Source organism: Erythrolamprus reginae, chromosome 1 (assembly GCF_031021105.1).
Source record: "Erythrolamprus reginae isolate rEryReg1 chromosome 1, rEryReg1.hap1, whole genome shotgun sequence".
In the NCBI taxonomy this organism is placed as follows: domain Eukaryota; kingdom Metazoa; phylum Chordata; class Lepidosauria; order Squamata; family Dipsadidae; genus Erythrolamprus; species Erythrolamprus reginae.
In genome coordinates, this window is record NC_091950.1 from 184,311,407 (window position 1) to 184,327,515 (window position 16,109).

Consider the following 16,109-nt stretch of genomic DNA (forward strand, 5'->3'; position numbering starts at 1 on the left):
AAAAATATATTAAAAAACCCCAACAATAAAAAACCGTACAGCACCTATATACCAAACATAAAATATAAAAAAAGCCTGGGGGAGATGTCTTAGTTCCCCCATGCCTGGCGATATAGGTGGGTCTTGAGTAACTTGTGAAAGACAAGGAGGGTGGGGGCCGTTCTAATCTCTGGGGGGAGTGATTCCAGAGGGCCGGGGCCGCCACAGAGAAGGCTCTCCCCTGGGGCCCGCCAAACGACGTTGTTTGGTCAACGGGACTCGGAGAAGGCCAACTCTGTGGGACCTTATCGGCCACTGGGATTCGTGCAGTAGAAGGCGGTTCTGGAGGTATTCTGGTCCAATGCCATGTAGGGCTTTAATTAGTAGGTTAAATGGGTTAATTCAGAAACCAGATACAGAATATAGTATAAATGTGGCCCATGATTGTTGGCTGACATTGTTTTTTAAATTCGATCCCCCCCGAGTTTTTATTTATTTATTTTTTATTATTATTATTATTATTATTATTATTATTATTATTATTATTATTAATTAGATTTGTATGCCGCCCTTCTCCTTAGACTCAGGGCGGCTTACAACATGTTATCAATAGCACCTTTTAAAAAGAGAGCTAGCATATTGCCCCCACAATCCGGGTCCTCATTCTACCCACCTCGGAAGGATGGAAGCCTGAGTCAACCTCAAGCCGGTGATGAGATTTGAACCGCTGACCTTCAGATCTAGCAGTCAGCTTCAGTGGCCTGCAGTACAGCACTCTACCCACTGCGCCACTCCGGCTCATTGTTACCAAGAATACAAAGCTGCAATTTCTGAGTCTTTCCCTAGTTATAGGGGTGTCAAACTTGAGGTCTGCGGGCTGCATGCGTCATATTTTGGCCATGCGAATTCCCAGTTTAGCAGTGGGGGGGAAAAGTTGTGATACGTCACATGGTGACATGTTGTCATGAGTTTGACACCCTGGTCCTAGTAGTGCGAGTCTAAAGAGAGAAAAAGTCAGAACTTAAAGCTCACAAATCATCTCCCACCATTCTTACTCTTCTCCTTTTATATTAAAAAGACCACATTAGAACAGAAGGATTCCCCCAACTCCAAAAAAACACCCAGGTAGTCTCTCTCTATGTCTGTCATTTTCTCCTGTAAAGTCAATTACTTGTCAGTGCTTATGATCACACATGAACATTTTTTTAAATTTTATTATAAAATGTGCTACATGAGATTCATATCTTTTTTCCTTCATCCTAGTCTTTCCACCTGCATGTTGGTAGATAAGAGAATGTTCTACTCATTGGTAAATTGTAAAGAAAAATCCCAGGTTCTTAGGACAAGAGAAGACCTCTCCTTTCACAGTGGATTTGTTGAGAAGGAGAAAGAGAAGGAAAAGAAGCCCCTTCTATTCTTCACTGCCCTGCTGTCAGCAGCAAAAAATTTCTCCTGTCTCAGGGTGATCCTTCATCATCTCCTCCCAGCAGGGGTGGGTTCCTCCCAGTTCGGACCAGATTGCCCAAACCATGGTGATACAACAATGGTGTGACATATCCGGTTTGTGGTGGTGGTCCATGTAGTGGTGGCTGTGAACACCGCCATCTTTTTTTCTGAATTTTTGGCATATTTTTCTGTGATGTGATAGCTTGTCCTCCTACTCTGCTTGGAAAAAAGTTCTCCAACCTGCCCCCAACCTTTATTTTTTCACCTGAAGCACAGCTGAGCAGCTGCAAAACATCACCATGTGAACTGATGGACAGAGTAAATGGAACCCATCCCTTCCTCCCAGAGGACATATACTGAATATTGAACTATCTGTCCACATAAAATAATAAAGGTGGGATATAAATAAATAAAACAAGTGATAAACTGTGGAGCCACAGAGATGGTACATTCTATTCTGAATATTACGGTAAAAAAAAATAGAAGTAAGCATAATTAGAAGTCAGCTCCTCTTTAATATGTTAAAGGGTTAAATAAAGTTCAGGAGAGAAGTGTTTTTAATAGGAAAGTGAACACAAGAACAAGGGGGCACGATCTGAGGTTAGCTGGGGGAAAGATTAGAAGTCAGGTGAGAAAATATTACTTTACTGAAAGAGGAGTAGATGCTTGGAATAAACTTCCAGCAGGCGTGGTTGGTAAATCCACAATACCTGAATTTAAACATGCCTGGCATAAACATATATCCATTCTAAGATAAAATACAGGAAATAGTACAGTGATACCTCGTCTTGCAAACGCCTCATCATACAAACTTTTCAAGATACAAACCCGGGGTTTAAGATTTTTTTGCCTCTTCTTACAAACTATTTTCACCTTACAAACCCACCACAGCTGCTGGGATGCCCTGCCTCCGGACTTCCATTGCCAACAAAGCACCTGTTTTTGCACTGCTGGGATTCTCCTGAGGCTCCCCTCCATGGGAAACCACACCTCCGGACTTCCGTGTTTTTGTGATGCTGCAGGGGAATCCTAGCAGCACAAAAATGGGTGCTTTGTTGGCAATGGAAGTCCGGAGGTAGGGTTTCCTAGCGAAGGGAGCCTCACTGAAATGACAGCATCGCAAAAACACAGATGTCCACAGGTGGGGTTTCGAGGACTTTGGTGTTTTTGCGATGCTGCGATTTCAATGAGGCTCCCTTCGCTGGGAAACCCCACCTCCAGACTTCTGTTGCCAGCAAAGCGCTCGTTTTTGCGATGCTGGGATTCCCCTGCTGGGATTCCCCTGCAGCATCACAAAAACACGGAAGTCCGGAGATGGGGTTTCCCAGGGAGGGGAGCCTCAGGGGAATCCTAGCAGTGCAAAAACGGGCACTTTGGCTGGCAAAAGGGGTGAATTTTGGACTTGCATGCATTAATTGATTTTCCATTGATTCCTATGGGAAACATTGTTTCATCTTACAAACTTTTCACCTTAAGAACCTCGTCCCGGAACCAATTAAGTTTGTAAGACAAGGTATCACTGTATAAGGGCAGACTAGATGGACCATGAGGTCTTTTTTGCCGTCCATCTTCTATGTTTCTATGTTTCTATATTTTTATGTTTAACAATTCCTTCTTTCACAAGTTTTCTCTTTAGAGGCAGGAGAATAGGGAAAAAGCTTGGCTCAAAGTCTTAAGAGACTTATCCACAAAATAACCTCTTGGGAAAACTTTCTTCACACTCTCTGAACACATTTAAGTAGAGGAAGAGGATTTAGGGCAGTGTATAAGCAGTCAGAGATCTGAGTAAATGGATTATTTTTAGTGTTTCTACAAGCCCTGTTTGTCCTAGATGTGATTGCTATCTTGCTTTGGTTTAGATGGAAAAATTAAGATAGAAGCATCATTTTCTCTTTCTGTATCTACTGGGCTTTGGTAAATAGTTGGATAGAGATATTAAGACTCCAGGGCAACATGGTTTACTTTAACTGGCACTTCTTCCTTTAGTGCCTTAGATAATGGTTGTTCACATTGCCTGTAATGTGATCTTCCTTCTAACTCAGGGATTGATGCAAATATGTTATTCATTCAAACCAGAAGACATGCTACTCAGGAGCAGAAGATTGAAGGCTGTATTTCTTATGGATCTAGAACAGTGGTTCTCAACCTGGGGGTTGGGACCCCTTTGGGGGGTGTCAAATGACCGTTTCACAGGGGTCACCTAAGACCAGCGATGGAACACTAAATTGCGCTCGCCGTCGCGGCTCATAAGTTCTTGCGGGACCAGCATGATTTTGCTGCTGCACCTGTGGAGGTAGCAAAATTGCGCCCGTGTTTCAGCAAGGTTTTATCTGTGGCTCCGTGAGCGTTTTTGCTACCTTCACAGGTGCAGCAGCAAAATCGCACTGGTCCCACAAGAACTTATGAGCCGTGGGGGTGAGTGCAACTTAGCCTTCTGGCTTGTTGGCCACCGCTGCCTAAAAACATTGGGCAAAGACAAATTTCCCATGGTGTTAGGAACTAAAGCTTCTATTCTGGCACCTTGGAAAATATTTTTACAATCTGACCAATCAGGTGTTTACAGTGGGGGTGTCCCTCTGACCTTCCTGCCAATCAGCTCAAAGCTCTGTTGAGAGACTTAGCATTAGACTTATGGTTGGGGGTCACCACAACATGAGGAATTGTATTAAGGGGTCACGGCATTAGAAAGATTGAGAACCACTGATCTAGAAAGACAAGACAGTATATATTACTTGCATATCTGGAACTGATTAATATTGTACCCAAAGGGAAGTTACAAGGCTCCTGAGAATAAGATATTCAGTGTATCTAATTTGGAAAAAGAGGATGCCCAAAGCTGTTCATGACCAGATCTAAGTGCCAATTCAGAAGTAAAGGCCATCTTGCATTTGTGTAGGCTGGTCTTCTCTATGGAATTCAAAATCAATGCGTGCATCTGAAATCAGGTAAATTAGGAGGATGTAGAGGGTTAGGTTTCCAGTGCTGCTGTGACCAATTGAAAACAAAATTGTTTCTGCTTATTATTTGAGAAGGGGGGGGAGGAAAACCCTAATTTTGGCATCATTTGGGATTTTCCTATGACAGTAAAAAACCACAGTCATAGTCAAATAATTAATATATTTTTCTTCCAAGCCATAACCCCATGCTAGCTCAGTTAGTCTTTCCTTGCTGTTTTTTCCAAAGAAACACCAATGCTAAAGGCTAAACTAATTCACAGTATGAACATCATGTCTTCGATTAAAAAAAAAAGCTTTTCTGCCTTGATGATGCCAGTACAATGAAATTAGACTCAGCATAAATTTATGTGAAAAAGAACATTACCATCGGGTAGGAAAACTGGCATATGCTTCAAACCATATATTTAAGCCACCACCCCACAAACTTAAACACTAATAATGCTGTGTCTCCTCCTTACCAAAGAGAATCCTCTAACATGGTAACTGAAGTGTAAACTTTTCTTCAGCAATTAGAAGGTTTATAGTAATTACTCTGCCCTTTTCATTTTTTGAAAGAGAGAAGAATTGGTCAAGTCAATGAAAGGCCACAGATAGAAATAGTCCTCCCGTCTGTTTGCAATGCAAACAGAGAAAATTTCTGCCCCTCCCATCAGCTTCCATCTACACCACTGCAACAAAACAGATCCTGTCCCAGTTCTGTGACCAAGACTGTAGTGAAAAATTAGGTCGAGGGGAAGAACTTTCCTATTTAATAGCTTTTTGTGGATGAGAGATTTTTTTCCACGTGATCCAAAATTTTGAATCTTTTGAAAAGCACTGATTACACTTTCCTGGTTCTAAGTAATTTTTGTTGGCTTTGAGCAACCATGAAATGTTCTAAGCCAAAAGTCCCCAAACTTTTGGACCTCAGGGATCACCAAGGTCATACTTTTATATCCTGCGGATCACCAAATTCACAATTTTAAGTCCTGCAGCCACTAATATGATTTTTTAAAAGATAAATACATTTGTAAACAATGATCAGAGAACTTTCATTTTATCAATATGAAAGGCACCAATTTAACATAACAAAATTATAAATGCTTATTTAATTATAACCAAATCATAGATGTTTATTTAATCATAGCAAAATCTTTAAAGGTTGTTTAATTGTAACAAAATTATTAAGGGTAGTGTAATTATTACAAAATAATTGAAGCTTATTTGATGGTGGCTTGCTGTGGTCCTTTCCTTTCCTTCCCTTCCCTTCCCTTCCTTTCCTTGGCCATAAGTGGTCCAGGGACCACAGGCTGGTGATCTATGTTCTAAGACATTGTAGTTGAGATTAATCCATCAAATCATCAATCTCTGCTGTCTAATTTCATTACTGCAGGGACCACCATCTGGTCTAAAGGGAAATATGATCATACAGCCTTCTCTTTACTTGGGAGATGGTTTCTGTCTATAAACATTTCAACACCAATCTACTTCTTAAGTGAGAAAGTGGGTACAGGTAATCCTTGACTTAAAACAGTTCATTTAGTCATTTAGGACCATTTTCATGGTTACAATCTTTGTAGCATCCTCATGATCATATGATCAACATTCAGATGCTTGGCAACTGGCTCATACATATGACTGGTGCAGCGTCCTGGGGTCACATGATCATCTTTTGCAATCTTCTTGCAAGCAAAGTCAATGGGGAAGCCAGATTCACTTAACAACTGAGTTGCTAGCTTATCAACTGCAATGATTCACTTAACAACTGAGGCAAGAAAGGTGGTAAAAGGGTGGGAAAGCTCCCTTAACATATCTCTCATTTAACAACAGAGGTTTTGGGCTCAGCTGTGGTCGTAAGTTGAGGACTACCTGTATTTCTTTTGTTAGTCGCTCAGCATGAATAGGTGAAGCCAGGATAGGACTATTTTTAAGACAGTGAGAAAGGTTTTAAAGAGTGTAAAAAGTAAATAATTTTTGTGACTATGAAAGATGGGAAACTGAATGCAAAAATAGCACAAACGAAAATTGGTAGGCTATTCCCCTTTTAAGATGCCACCTTGAGTCCAAATCTCACTTTGGAGAAATTATATAGAGACCCAGTTTGGTTGATTAAGGCCAAACCAGTTTAAAAACCAGGAAATTGTGAGTTCTAGTCCAGCCTTAGGCATGAAGGCCAGCTGAGTGATCTTGGGCCAGTCACTTTCTTTTAGCCCAATTCATCTCACAAGGTTTTTGTTGTTGTTGTTGTAGGGAAAATAGGAAGAGCAAGGAATATTAGATATGTGTGCCACCTTGAGTTACTTACAAAAGATAATAATGATGGGACAATAACAAATAAGCATAATAGCAAAACAATCCAAATGCCTTTATTTTATTACCCTGAAAATTATTCACTGAGCTGTTTCATGGCTTAATCTATTAATATTTTCATTTATTTTTATTTACATCAGCTAGTTCATATATGAATACCCTGTTGCGTCTCTGTTTTGCTTCTACAAGATAACCTTTTATCTGCAAATTGGTTAAAACTATATAATTTTGTGATCCAATAGTTGATACCTGAGAGACCTGACTGTAAATTTATTGTAAAAATCTCTCTGGGCACATTTCGGCTGTAATGCCCTGAGATCAGTTTTAAAATGCAAATGTCCCCCCACCCCAAAAAATCTATCTGATGCTACACGTAACTACCATGCAAAAGAAAAATATATAGCTCCATTGAATTTCACAATGCACATTTGAATAGGGCACCGCTCTTCTTGAAACTTGCAGTAGCTTCCATATTCATTAAAAAGTCATTTAATGAGAAATTCATGTAATGAGAAAATTAGCTCCACAAAGCATCTGTATATCATACTGCTAATTTAAATTGTTATCTCGTATGGTCTGGGCGAGAACAATATTTTCAGTTTCTTAATCATCACAAGAAACTGGAAGCCTCCTTGAAATTTCAGATCCATTTATTTCTTGTGCAAATTATCCCATCTTCTTTTTACCAGAAATAATCTTCGTGTGGTTTTGATCCAGTCACCATGGTTAGTTTCATGCTACAGAATAGAACCACCAGTATATAATGTTAAAGGCAATGGGCCGAGCAAAGCTGCCTTGTTTTGCTTTATTAATTATTATAAGCAGCTTAAAATATAGAGAGCTAAAACCATCCATAAAAGCAACTGAAGATTAAAGTAAAAGCTGGTGCTATCCTAATTCGAATTTTACTGTCTGAATGCTCTTAGGAACAAAGCTATCTTCACTAGTTTCCAATGAAGAACAAAGAATAGACATCAAATTCATCACAGAGTGCAGATTTCAGAGACAGGAAACTGCCTTCCATCCTTCCGAGGTGGGTAAAATGAGGACCCAGATTGTTGGGAACAATAAGCGATTCTAAAGCACTATGAAGCGGTATATATGTCTAAATTCTATTGCTGTTTAAGAATATCTACTCTTAACTTCCTAAAAAGGAGTGGATAAACACAATATCCTTTCCTGCTAGGCTGGGTACAGATTTTATATCTAGATTTTATACAGCTGGGAGTGGGGGTAACATGCTCCCCCCCAGCTGTATAAGATTTTACAGGTTACCACACTTGTATTAGGCCTGGTATTGGCAACCATTATACCTTCAGAAACTCCAGATTGTGCAAAATGTGGCCGCGCAAGCAATCATGGGCCAACGTAGATACGCCCATATCTCGTCAACACTCCACGGCTTGCACTGGTTGCCGATCAGTTTCTGGACACAATTCAAAGTGTTGGTAATGACCTATAAAGCCCTACATGGCATTGGACCAGAATACCTACGGGACCGCCTTCTACTGCATGAATCCCAGCGGCTACAGAGTTGGCCTTCTCCGGGTCCAGTTGACTAAACAATGTCATCTGGCGGGACCCAGAAGAAGAGTCTTCTCTGTGGAGTCCCCGGCCCTCTGGAACCAACTCCCCCTGGAGATTTGAATTGCCCCCACCCTCCTCGCCTTCTGCAAGATGTTGAAGACCCATTTATGTCACCAGGCATGGGGGGATTAATCCCCCCCTCTGACTTGTGGCATTTGAGAATGGTGTGGTTGTGTAGTACTGATTGTTTTTAGTACTGATGGGTCTTAATTTAGTTTTTAATATTGGATTTGTATTGTACTGTATTGCTTTTATTGCTGTGAGCTGCCCCGACTCCTCAGAGAGGGGCGGCGTACAAATCCAATAAATTATTATTATTATTATTATTATTATTATTATTATTTATTATTCCACAAAATTTGTGTGGTTCTGCTGAACTCTGTTTAAGAAGCAAGCAGCTGCAGCTTCTGAGTCCCCTTCACAGGTTACGCTTTGTAAAGTAAGTTAAAATAGAGATGTTTACTATACTGTATAAATAGAGAGAAGCTGTACTCAGATCCTGCTATGATGCTTCATCATGGTGGTAGTAATAGTGAATGTGTTCCTGAGTGGAGTGAGTGAAGAACCTTAGGGAATGTATGTCAAGAGTATCTACAGTACTTCCAGAAGACCCATCCAAAATGTGAAGGTCACCCCAGCTAAAGCTATCAGATTCTACCTCATAGTTCCCAGCCACTGGTAAGATCCCACAGAGCTGGTCGTCAGCTAAACAATGTGGGCTGGCGGGCCCATGGGGAAGGGCCTTCTCTGTGGCTGCCCTGGTTCTCTGGAAACAACTACTGCCTGAGATCCGGACTGCCCCCACTCTATTGACCTAAGCATTGAAGACCTGGCTTTTCTGGCAGGCTTGGGGCCATTGGTCTTGCAATTTGAAGACCTGGTTTTTCTGGCAGGCTTGGGGCCATTGGTCTTGCAATTTTACGAGGTCCAGCCTTGAATGATATGTATGTACTGTATGTGATTTTTTAAACTGTTTTTTTTCCTTAATCCTTTATGATGTTTTAAAATGTATTTTATATCCTGTTGTAAACCACCCAGAGTCCTTTGGGATTTGGGTGGCAAGCAAGCAAACAGGAAGGAAGGAAGATGCTGGACAAGGAAAGTTACTTTATTGATATCATTGGGAAATCTAAAGGGTCAAGTTAGTCAAGATCCAACTAGAAAAAGGCTGTCTATGTGGTTGCAAAGAGCAGATATGGACATGATGGTACACAAGCATATCTGCATCTTCAGTACCTCCAGCTGCAAAAGGCATATCCATGGAACCAGAATCAACTGACACTCTATTTTGCTGGGCTTCAGACTCAATTATGCTTTGTCTCTCATAGTTCACATCCAAAGCCTTCTTAGTAGAACCAGTTTTACAAGAAACCAAGAACTCAATAGATAGGAAATTCAACTTCTACATTTTTTCTATGTTCTCTCAGCCTGTGTCATTCCTTAGATAAGAAAATGAGAAAGACAACGAGAAGAGTGTGAAACGTGGAGAAAAACCTGGTAGTTTTTCAGCAGAATTGTAACATCTGCAGATGTTCCTTGGAGATAAGTTCTACAATAGCCTGAGATTAATACAAGACCAATTAAGTTAATAAACTTATTCTTCTGTAAGAGAAAATGGACCTAATTAAATGCATGAGGTTTACACAGTAATGGGATTTAATGAAATTCAAGGAATTTATTTTTGATCCTGGCTTTGTTCGTTTCTTTGTCCTAAGTATGTCTACTTTTGGGTGGCATCCTAAAAGCTGTGCAAACCCAGAACTGAGGGGGGGGGGAGAAGGCAACCCTTACAGTAAATGAAATACACAAAAGAAACATTCAAGGAAATGGCAAAATTAAAATGAAGGAAAAGCAGAAACAAAAAACCCACCCTCCCTTCTCAGCTGGATCATAAGTTCAATGGGATCTACTAAACAAGAAAATAAGGTAATTTTCAGAGCATGAAACTACTTTTTTATGCTTTGTAAAGTTCCATGCACATTGATAACTCTCCCCCCCCCCAATTTTTTATGTATGTGTAATGGACTCAGATGTTTATGTTTAGGAAATGATAGTTAAGAAATTATAATGGGAAGGAAATACAGGGAATTGATTTTCTTCTCATTAAAAATGGTGAACTTGCAAAAGCTATTGCTGCAAATTGTTCAGGAGTTTATTAGATCATAAAGAGGACAGAAATACAAACTAACGTCAACATTAATTGGAAGCTTTCTGCAAAGTGTTCTTGACCCCCTTGGCAAACACTTCAAATTTAATTTTCAATGTAGAGAACTGTAGAGTTCCTGTCATGTTAAACTACGGATTCTACCGGGAACTCTATGTAAATTGTATAAAACTGTAAAAGACGTGCCTATTAATTTTCAAAATATGTTATTTTTATTTTGTATATTTCTCCCTAAGATAATCACTAACAAATATGAATGACATCTTGTGGCATTAAATTATCTTCAATGCCTTTAGAAAGCAGAATGAAGCTAGACTTAGGCTATTGCAAGTTACACAAGGATTTGAAAATACTAAAATAATTTCCTTCTTTAACACAATTTAATATGTTGACCCAGATTTATAAAAACAGTTATTAGATAAAGTAAAATCATACTAATATACACACATGTACGTACATAAATACTAGCTGTTCTTTAGTTTGAGGGGAAAAGTTTCTTTATTCTCGCTTTCTGATAGGTTGAACTATGTATTTCTTGACACTGAAGAGAAGTTTATTAATAATATTATAATGCTAGATAACGTGACTGGAGACCTGTTAATGGAATAGACATGACTGGAGAACTGTTAATGGAGTATTTGTACATATGTGTAATCATCCGTTCCTGTTCAGAATTAGACTTTTGTAGAGTGGTTGTGCAATTATTTTTCAATTGAGTCTCCATAAAGAAAAAAGTGATAGATATGAGAGAGAGAGAGAGAGAGAGAGAGTGAGGGAGGGAGGGAGAATCAGACTCTTAAGCAAACTCACTAGCTAACTTTTAAACATAATAGCAATGGGACGATTGCCACAATATGGAGCAGGGGTGTCAAACTCACATCACAGCATTGTCACGTGACATATCATAAGTCCCCTCCCTTTCTAAATGGCAGTGGGCATGGCCAGCATGTGACGCATTCAGCTTGTGGACCACGAGTTTGACACTCCTGGTATAGAAACTTTTCAGCAAAAGTTAGCTTCCTCCCTTTTTTTTCCCTTCTGAAAAATTTAAAGCACCTTTAAATTTTGCTGCTGAAAACGTAAAGGACCTTTGAAGGGTTCCTTCAATTGAAGCTCCAACAAATAAAGAGTCCCTCTGAAGGTCTGCCAAGCCTTAATACTCGCACATTGGAAAAACAAGAACAAAAGCCAAACTGTAATAATGGAAAAGAAAGCTAAGCAACCAGAAAATATTAGTATAATTTTAATAGAAATTCAATCCATTATACTGTGAAAGGACAAAACTTCAAAGACTAACATATATTGTATAATAACATATTGTATAATATGTTGTATAATATATATTGTATAATAAACTGCTACCAAACAGTCAAACATAAATAAAATATGAAAATAAAATCTATAAACTAACTCAAATGACTAAAGCCCTATAAAAGTCTATTAACCTATAAAAATGAACAGAACCTGAGATCTATTAAAACTAAAGTAGGAGACAAAAGACTGGCCAGGTCATTGTTTGCTTAATCTGCTGCCTAGGTGTTCACAATTGATGAGCAACTTCAAGGCTGCTCTTCTTAAAATGGACTTGAATTGGTCAAAAGAATCATTTAACTAAGGAACACTCTCCTCTGACAGTCTTTCAAACAAAATTGTCTTCTGCAGGATATGATCAAAGACTATGCTATGATCCATAAAAGATAGAATTTATTTTGCTATGTTTTTTTATTTAAATTTATTAGCATCAACACACATCGCTTTTTAGATGCTGATCCTCACAAAACAATTTAGAAACAATAAAAGGCTTTTATCTTTTAAAGCTCTTATAAAATCCTTACTAAGCAGAGATATCAGAGGAGTTTAGAGATGTTATTCATCAAAGGGAAAACCCAGAGATGAATAATTCAGAGTGAAAATATCACAGTAGCATCTCTGAATTTCAGTTTTGCAATAGGCATGTGTGAAGGATACTATAATAATAAATTGAAGCTTTTGTTGAAGGTGAGGAAGAGGATGAGAAAGAAGGGATTAAAAACACAGCTTCTATAGAGATAGTGAACCTATACAAATATCTCTGTGATAGTATCTGATACAGACGAGAGGAGCATTGAGAATAGGGAATCAACCTTGAAACCCCAAAATTAAAAGCAGAACACTTCCAGCCATGCACTCCATCAGAAACAAGTTCAGACTGGAAGAATGAAGGTACCATAAGCATCAAAGGAATTAGAGTAGAAAAGAAGAAAGATCTCTTTACTTGACTGATCAACTTTAACAACTGGGAAATACTTATGACTATGTGACTTGGATGGAAATTGAACCTACAAGAAATATAAATATAATAAGATCTGCTTGATGGTACTGGAATCAGTGCTCAAGTTACCAGCCTGAACTTCATATCTTGATTTTGTCTCTCTTAAATAGTCTGACTCTCGTAACGTGGTGTACATATACTTCATGTAGTCTGTGTAACATATGACAACTTGGCTATTAGGACTGGAAGAAATTGCTAAATTTCACTCAACGTCATTTGACTTCTGCATATTATTCAGTCAGGTAGGTAAACAGAATGAATCAAGTCCATCATAGAACAATATCTGTGCTACTATATCAGATGTACAATACCTGAGTTTTATTTTATTTATTTAATTTGTCAATCAAGTATAGGATAGTAGTTTATATAAACATAACATAGAAAGTAATGATAAAAAAGACAATAGGACTATTTAAACAGATAAGTTTGGGATCTTCCACAGAATTCACTTACAACAAAATAATGCAGTATCCCTCACAGAGTCTTTTATCTGATTAATTATAGGTTTAATTTACTTTTAGTTTTTCCTCTGTGTGTATCGCTAGAAGAATTGTAGTCATTCTATTTCATTCAGAAGAATCAAACTCTACAAGTCTAACAAAAGCATGAAAGACATGCAAACATGGAAAGAAGCAGTGGAGTATGCACAGACATTAGAAAAGAGACACAATTACATATTTTAAAAATCTCCTACCTGTGTAACCTTTTCAGTAACGTTGTGTGTTCTTTCTTTCACTTTGGGCGCAATAATTGTTTTCTCGGATGATGGAGGTGATGATGCCTTTTTTTCATTTTTGATATCAGAAAAGTTTAGAGTGAGCTGGGGAATCTTATTGATGGTGCTGTATTTGTTGAGGTTTGAATCAGATGTCGAGCCTAACAGACTTGACTTGATATGGTTAAAAGGACCTACAGGGAAAAAAATAGATATCAGCTGATATAACGTCTTGAGCCAGTTTCCAGATAACGAAAAAAGGAAATAGCTGTATTGTTGTTTTTGTTTTTCAGCCAGACTTGATAACTATCTAGGTTAGAATCACCAACACTTCAATTGTGGAAGAAGGGCAGAATATAGTGCCTAGAAGTAGTAAATAATTCACTGGTGTGTATGAGTGTCTATTGCACATCCCACTCTTGAATTGGGGCTTCTCATTCTTTCTACTACTGTAAACGATTCTATTATCGAGGCTTTGTAGGATCCTTAAACTAGAGGAAATTTTTAAAAGATAAAAATTATAGAGAAAGAGGGAATCTATTTCTTCAGAGTTTACAGATTTCTGAGCTAGTTGAGTGAACACAAGTGGAAGCAGACATCCATTAGTGGAGTAATATCTTGGATTTAATCTAGATACACTTCTCCCTGAAAGCTTTATTTCACGCTAGATTAAGAGCTATGGGCTTTTAAAGTCTGGAGCACATGAAGTTTTTAAATTATGAATATAGAAGAAATCTATAGTTATTATGGCTGTATGAGAATTCCAGATCCAAAGGCAGTATACTTATAAATACCATTTGTTGAAAGAGTGACTAGAAAATTTTTTTTTCTTGGATTCCTAAAGTCTAATTTAATAATAATAATAATAATAATAATAATAATAATAATAATAATAATAATAATAAAGACCTCTGGATTCTCTCGGTGGACAATAGAGTTTTCATTATATTCTAAAATATGCAATTGTCCCCAAATAGTACATTGCTCCCATTTAAGGTGCATATTTATTTATTTGGATTTCTATGCCGCCTTTCTCCAAAGACTGAGAGTGACATAGAAATTGAAATATCTGTGCTGCAGGGCCAAATAAGGTGTCATTTATTTACCTTTCCTAATCCACTAAAAAGAATCCAAAAATATTAGGCCCACCTTCTCTGATGCCCCATTGCCAGCCTTGTCTCCTGGTGCCTTGAGGCAGGCAGAAGGGCTGCTCTAAGACTGAAAAAGGATCCTTGAGCATATTACCTTCTGCCAGCTTGTGAGAGTTGTTGTGACAATAGAAGAAATATGGACCACAAATGTATCCCATAAATAAACACTTCCTGAATAGCTAAATGCCCAAATTAGGGAGAAAAGAAGACTCTTTAATTTCATTGGCACAGGAGCTAATGAATATAAGACAGGCTCCAAAATCTAAGTAATTCTTAGTGTCTTTTGTGCCATGATTTCAATAATGGAAGAGCAGCAGAAATTAGTGGCTCTGCTCTACCAGCCTTTCTTATGTTCATTATTCATGCAGATTTAAGTCTTACTTTGCTGAAGCAAGTAACAGCTATTCGGCTTCTAAGATCAGCTCAGGTGGCCCTTTTCAAGAGCTTATTCCCAAGAGCTGCTAGGCTGGCAGGCGTAAGAAACAGAATATTTCTTTATGGGAAGTTTGTTCTTACAGAATAGGCTTCTACCAGAAATACATTCATTTCCCTCTGAGAATCTTAAATTGGCTTTAAAGATTATGGAACACTGATGTGGGCCTATAGCAGGGGTATCAAACTTGATTTCCTTGAGGGCCGCATCAGAGGCGGGGGAAGAGTGGCCAGCTCAATGGCACTCGTATCGGGCCCGAGCGCTCTGCCAGCAAAAATGGGCTCCCAAACTCCATTTCCAGCTGCAATGGTCTCTTGCAACCCTCTGCCAGGGAAAACAGTGTGGGACGGCCACAAGCGGCCCACCTGAGCAGAGGCAATTCAGGGCTGCCCCATGGGCCAGATCCAGCCCCGGGTTTTGAGTTTGACACCCCTGATCTATAGTGACAATAAATAGAGAAATAAGCAGAGTCTTAAGTACTTCGCGTCAGCAGAAAGTTCATTTACAGACAGTTGTTCACTTACAACATGGTGCCACACAATATCAAAACCACCGCTGATGGAGACAAGAAGCAAATGGGAAGACTTCCTAGGAATGTGTCACTTGTGGACATTAGCACATGCACATCATGCAGGTTTGATGGAGACATTTCATCAAGTATATTAAATGACACATTGAAGAGGAGCAAAAAAGAAAGTTCCTCCTTCATCCTGCCTCTCCTACTAAATTTAGGCTATAAACACAAATGATAACTTTGTTTTGGGGGGGAAATATACACTAAAGCATTCTATAGAAAGGAATGTCTCCATTTGGCTAACTTGGCTTTACACTGTTGTCCCAGTGAAAAGGGCCAATACTAGCATGTAATAAATATGAATAAGCATGTTTCCACATGAAATTGCCAATGGAATTCATGCAAGCACACCTGAAGACTACAGTAAGCTTAAACCATACCCCCTGCCATCCAGGAGCGTGAAACTAGTTTTAAGGAGACAAAAGAGGAATACGTGAAGGGTCCAGATTATTCACTGATTGCCTTGGTGTCAGAACGATAAAACTGAATTGGATTTAAAATGA

General features: G+C 38.8%; 1 protein-coding gene across 1 annotated transcript in view; it reads right to left on the minus strand.

The window, feature by feature from the left end:
- Window positions 1-16,109, minus strand: part of KCNH7 (potassium voltage-gated channel subfamily H member 7) — a 395,413-nt gene that overhangs the window by 136,397 nt on the left and 242,907 nt on the right. The window contains exon 6 of the mRNA XM_070731643.1: window positions 13,428-13,642. Coding sequence (XP_070587744.1) covers window positions 13,428-13,642 — 215 coding nt within the window. The remainder of the gene's footprint in view (window positions 1-13,427; window positions 13,643-16,109) is intronic.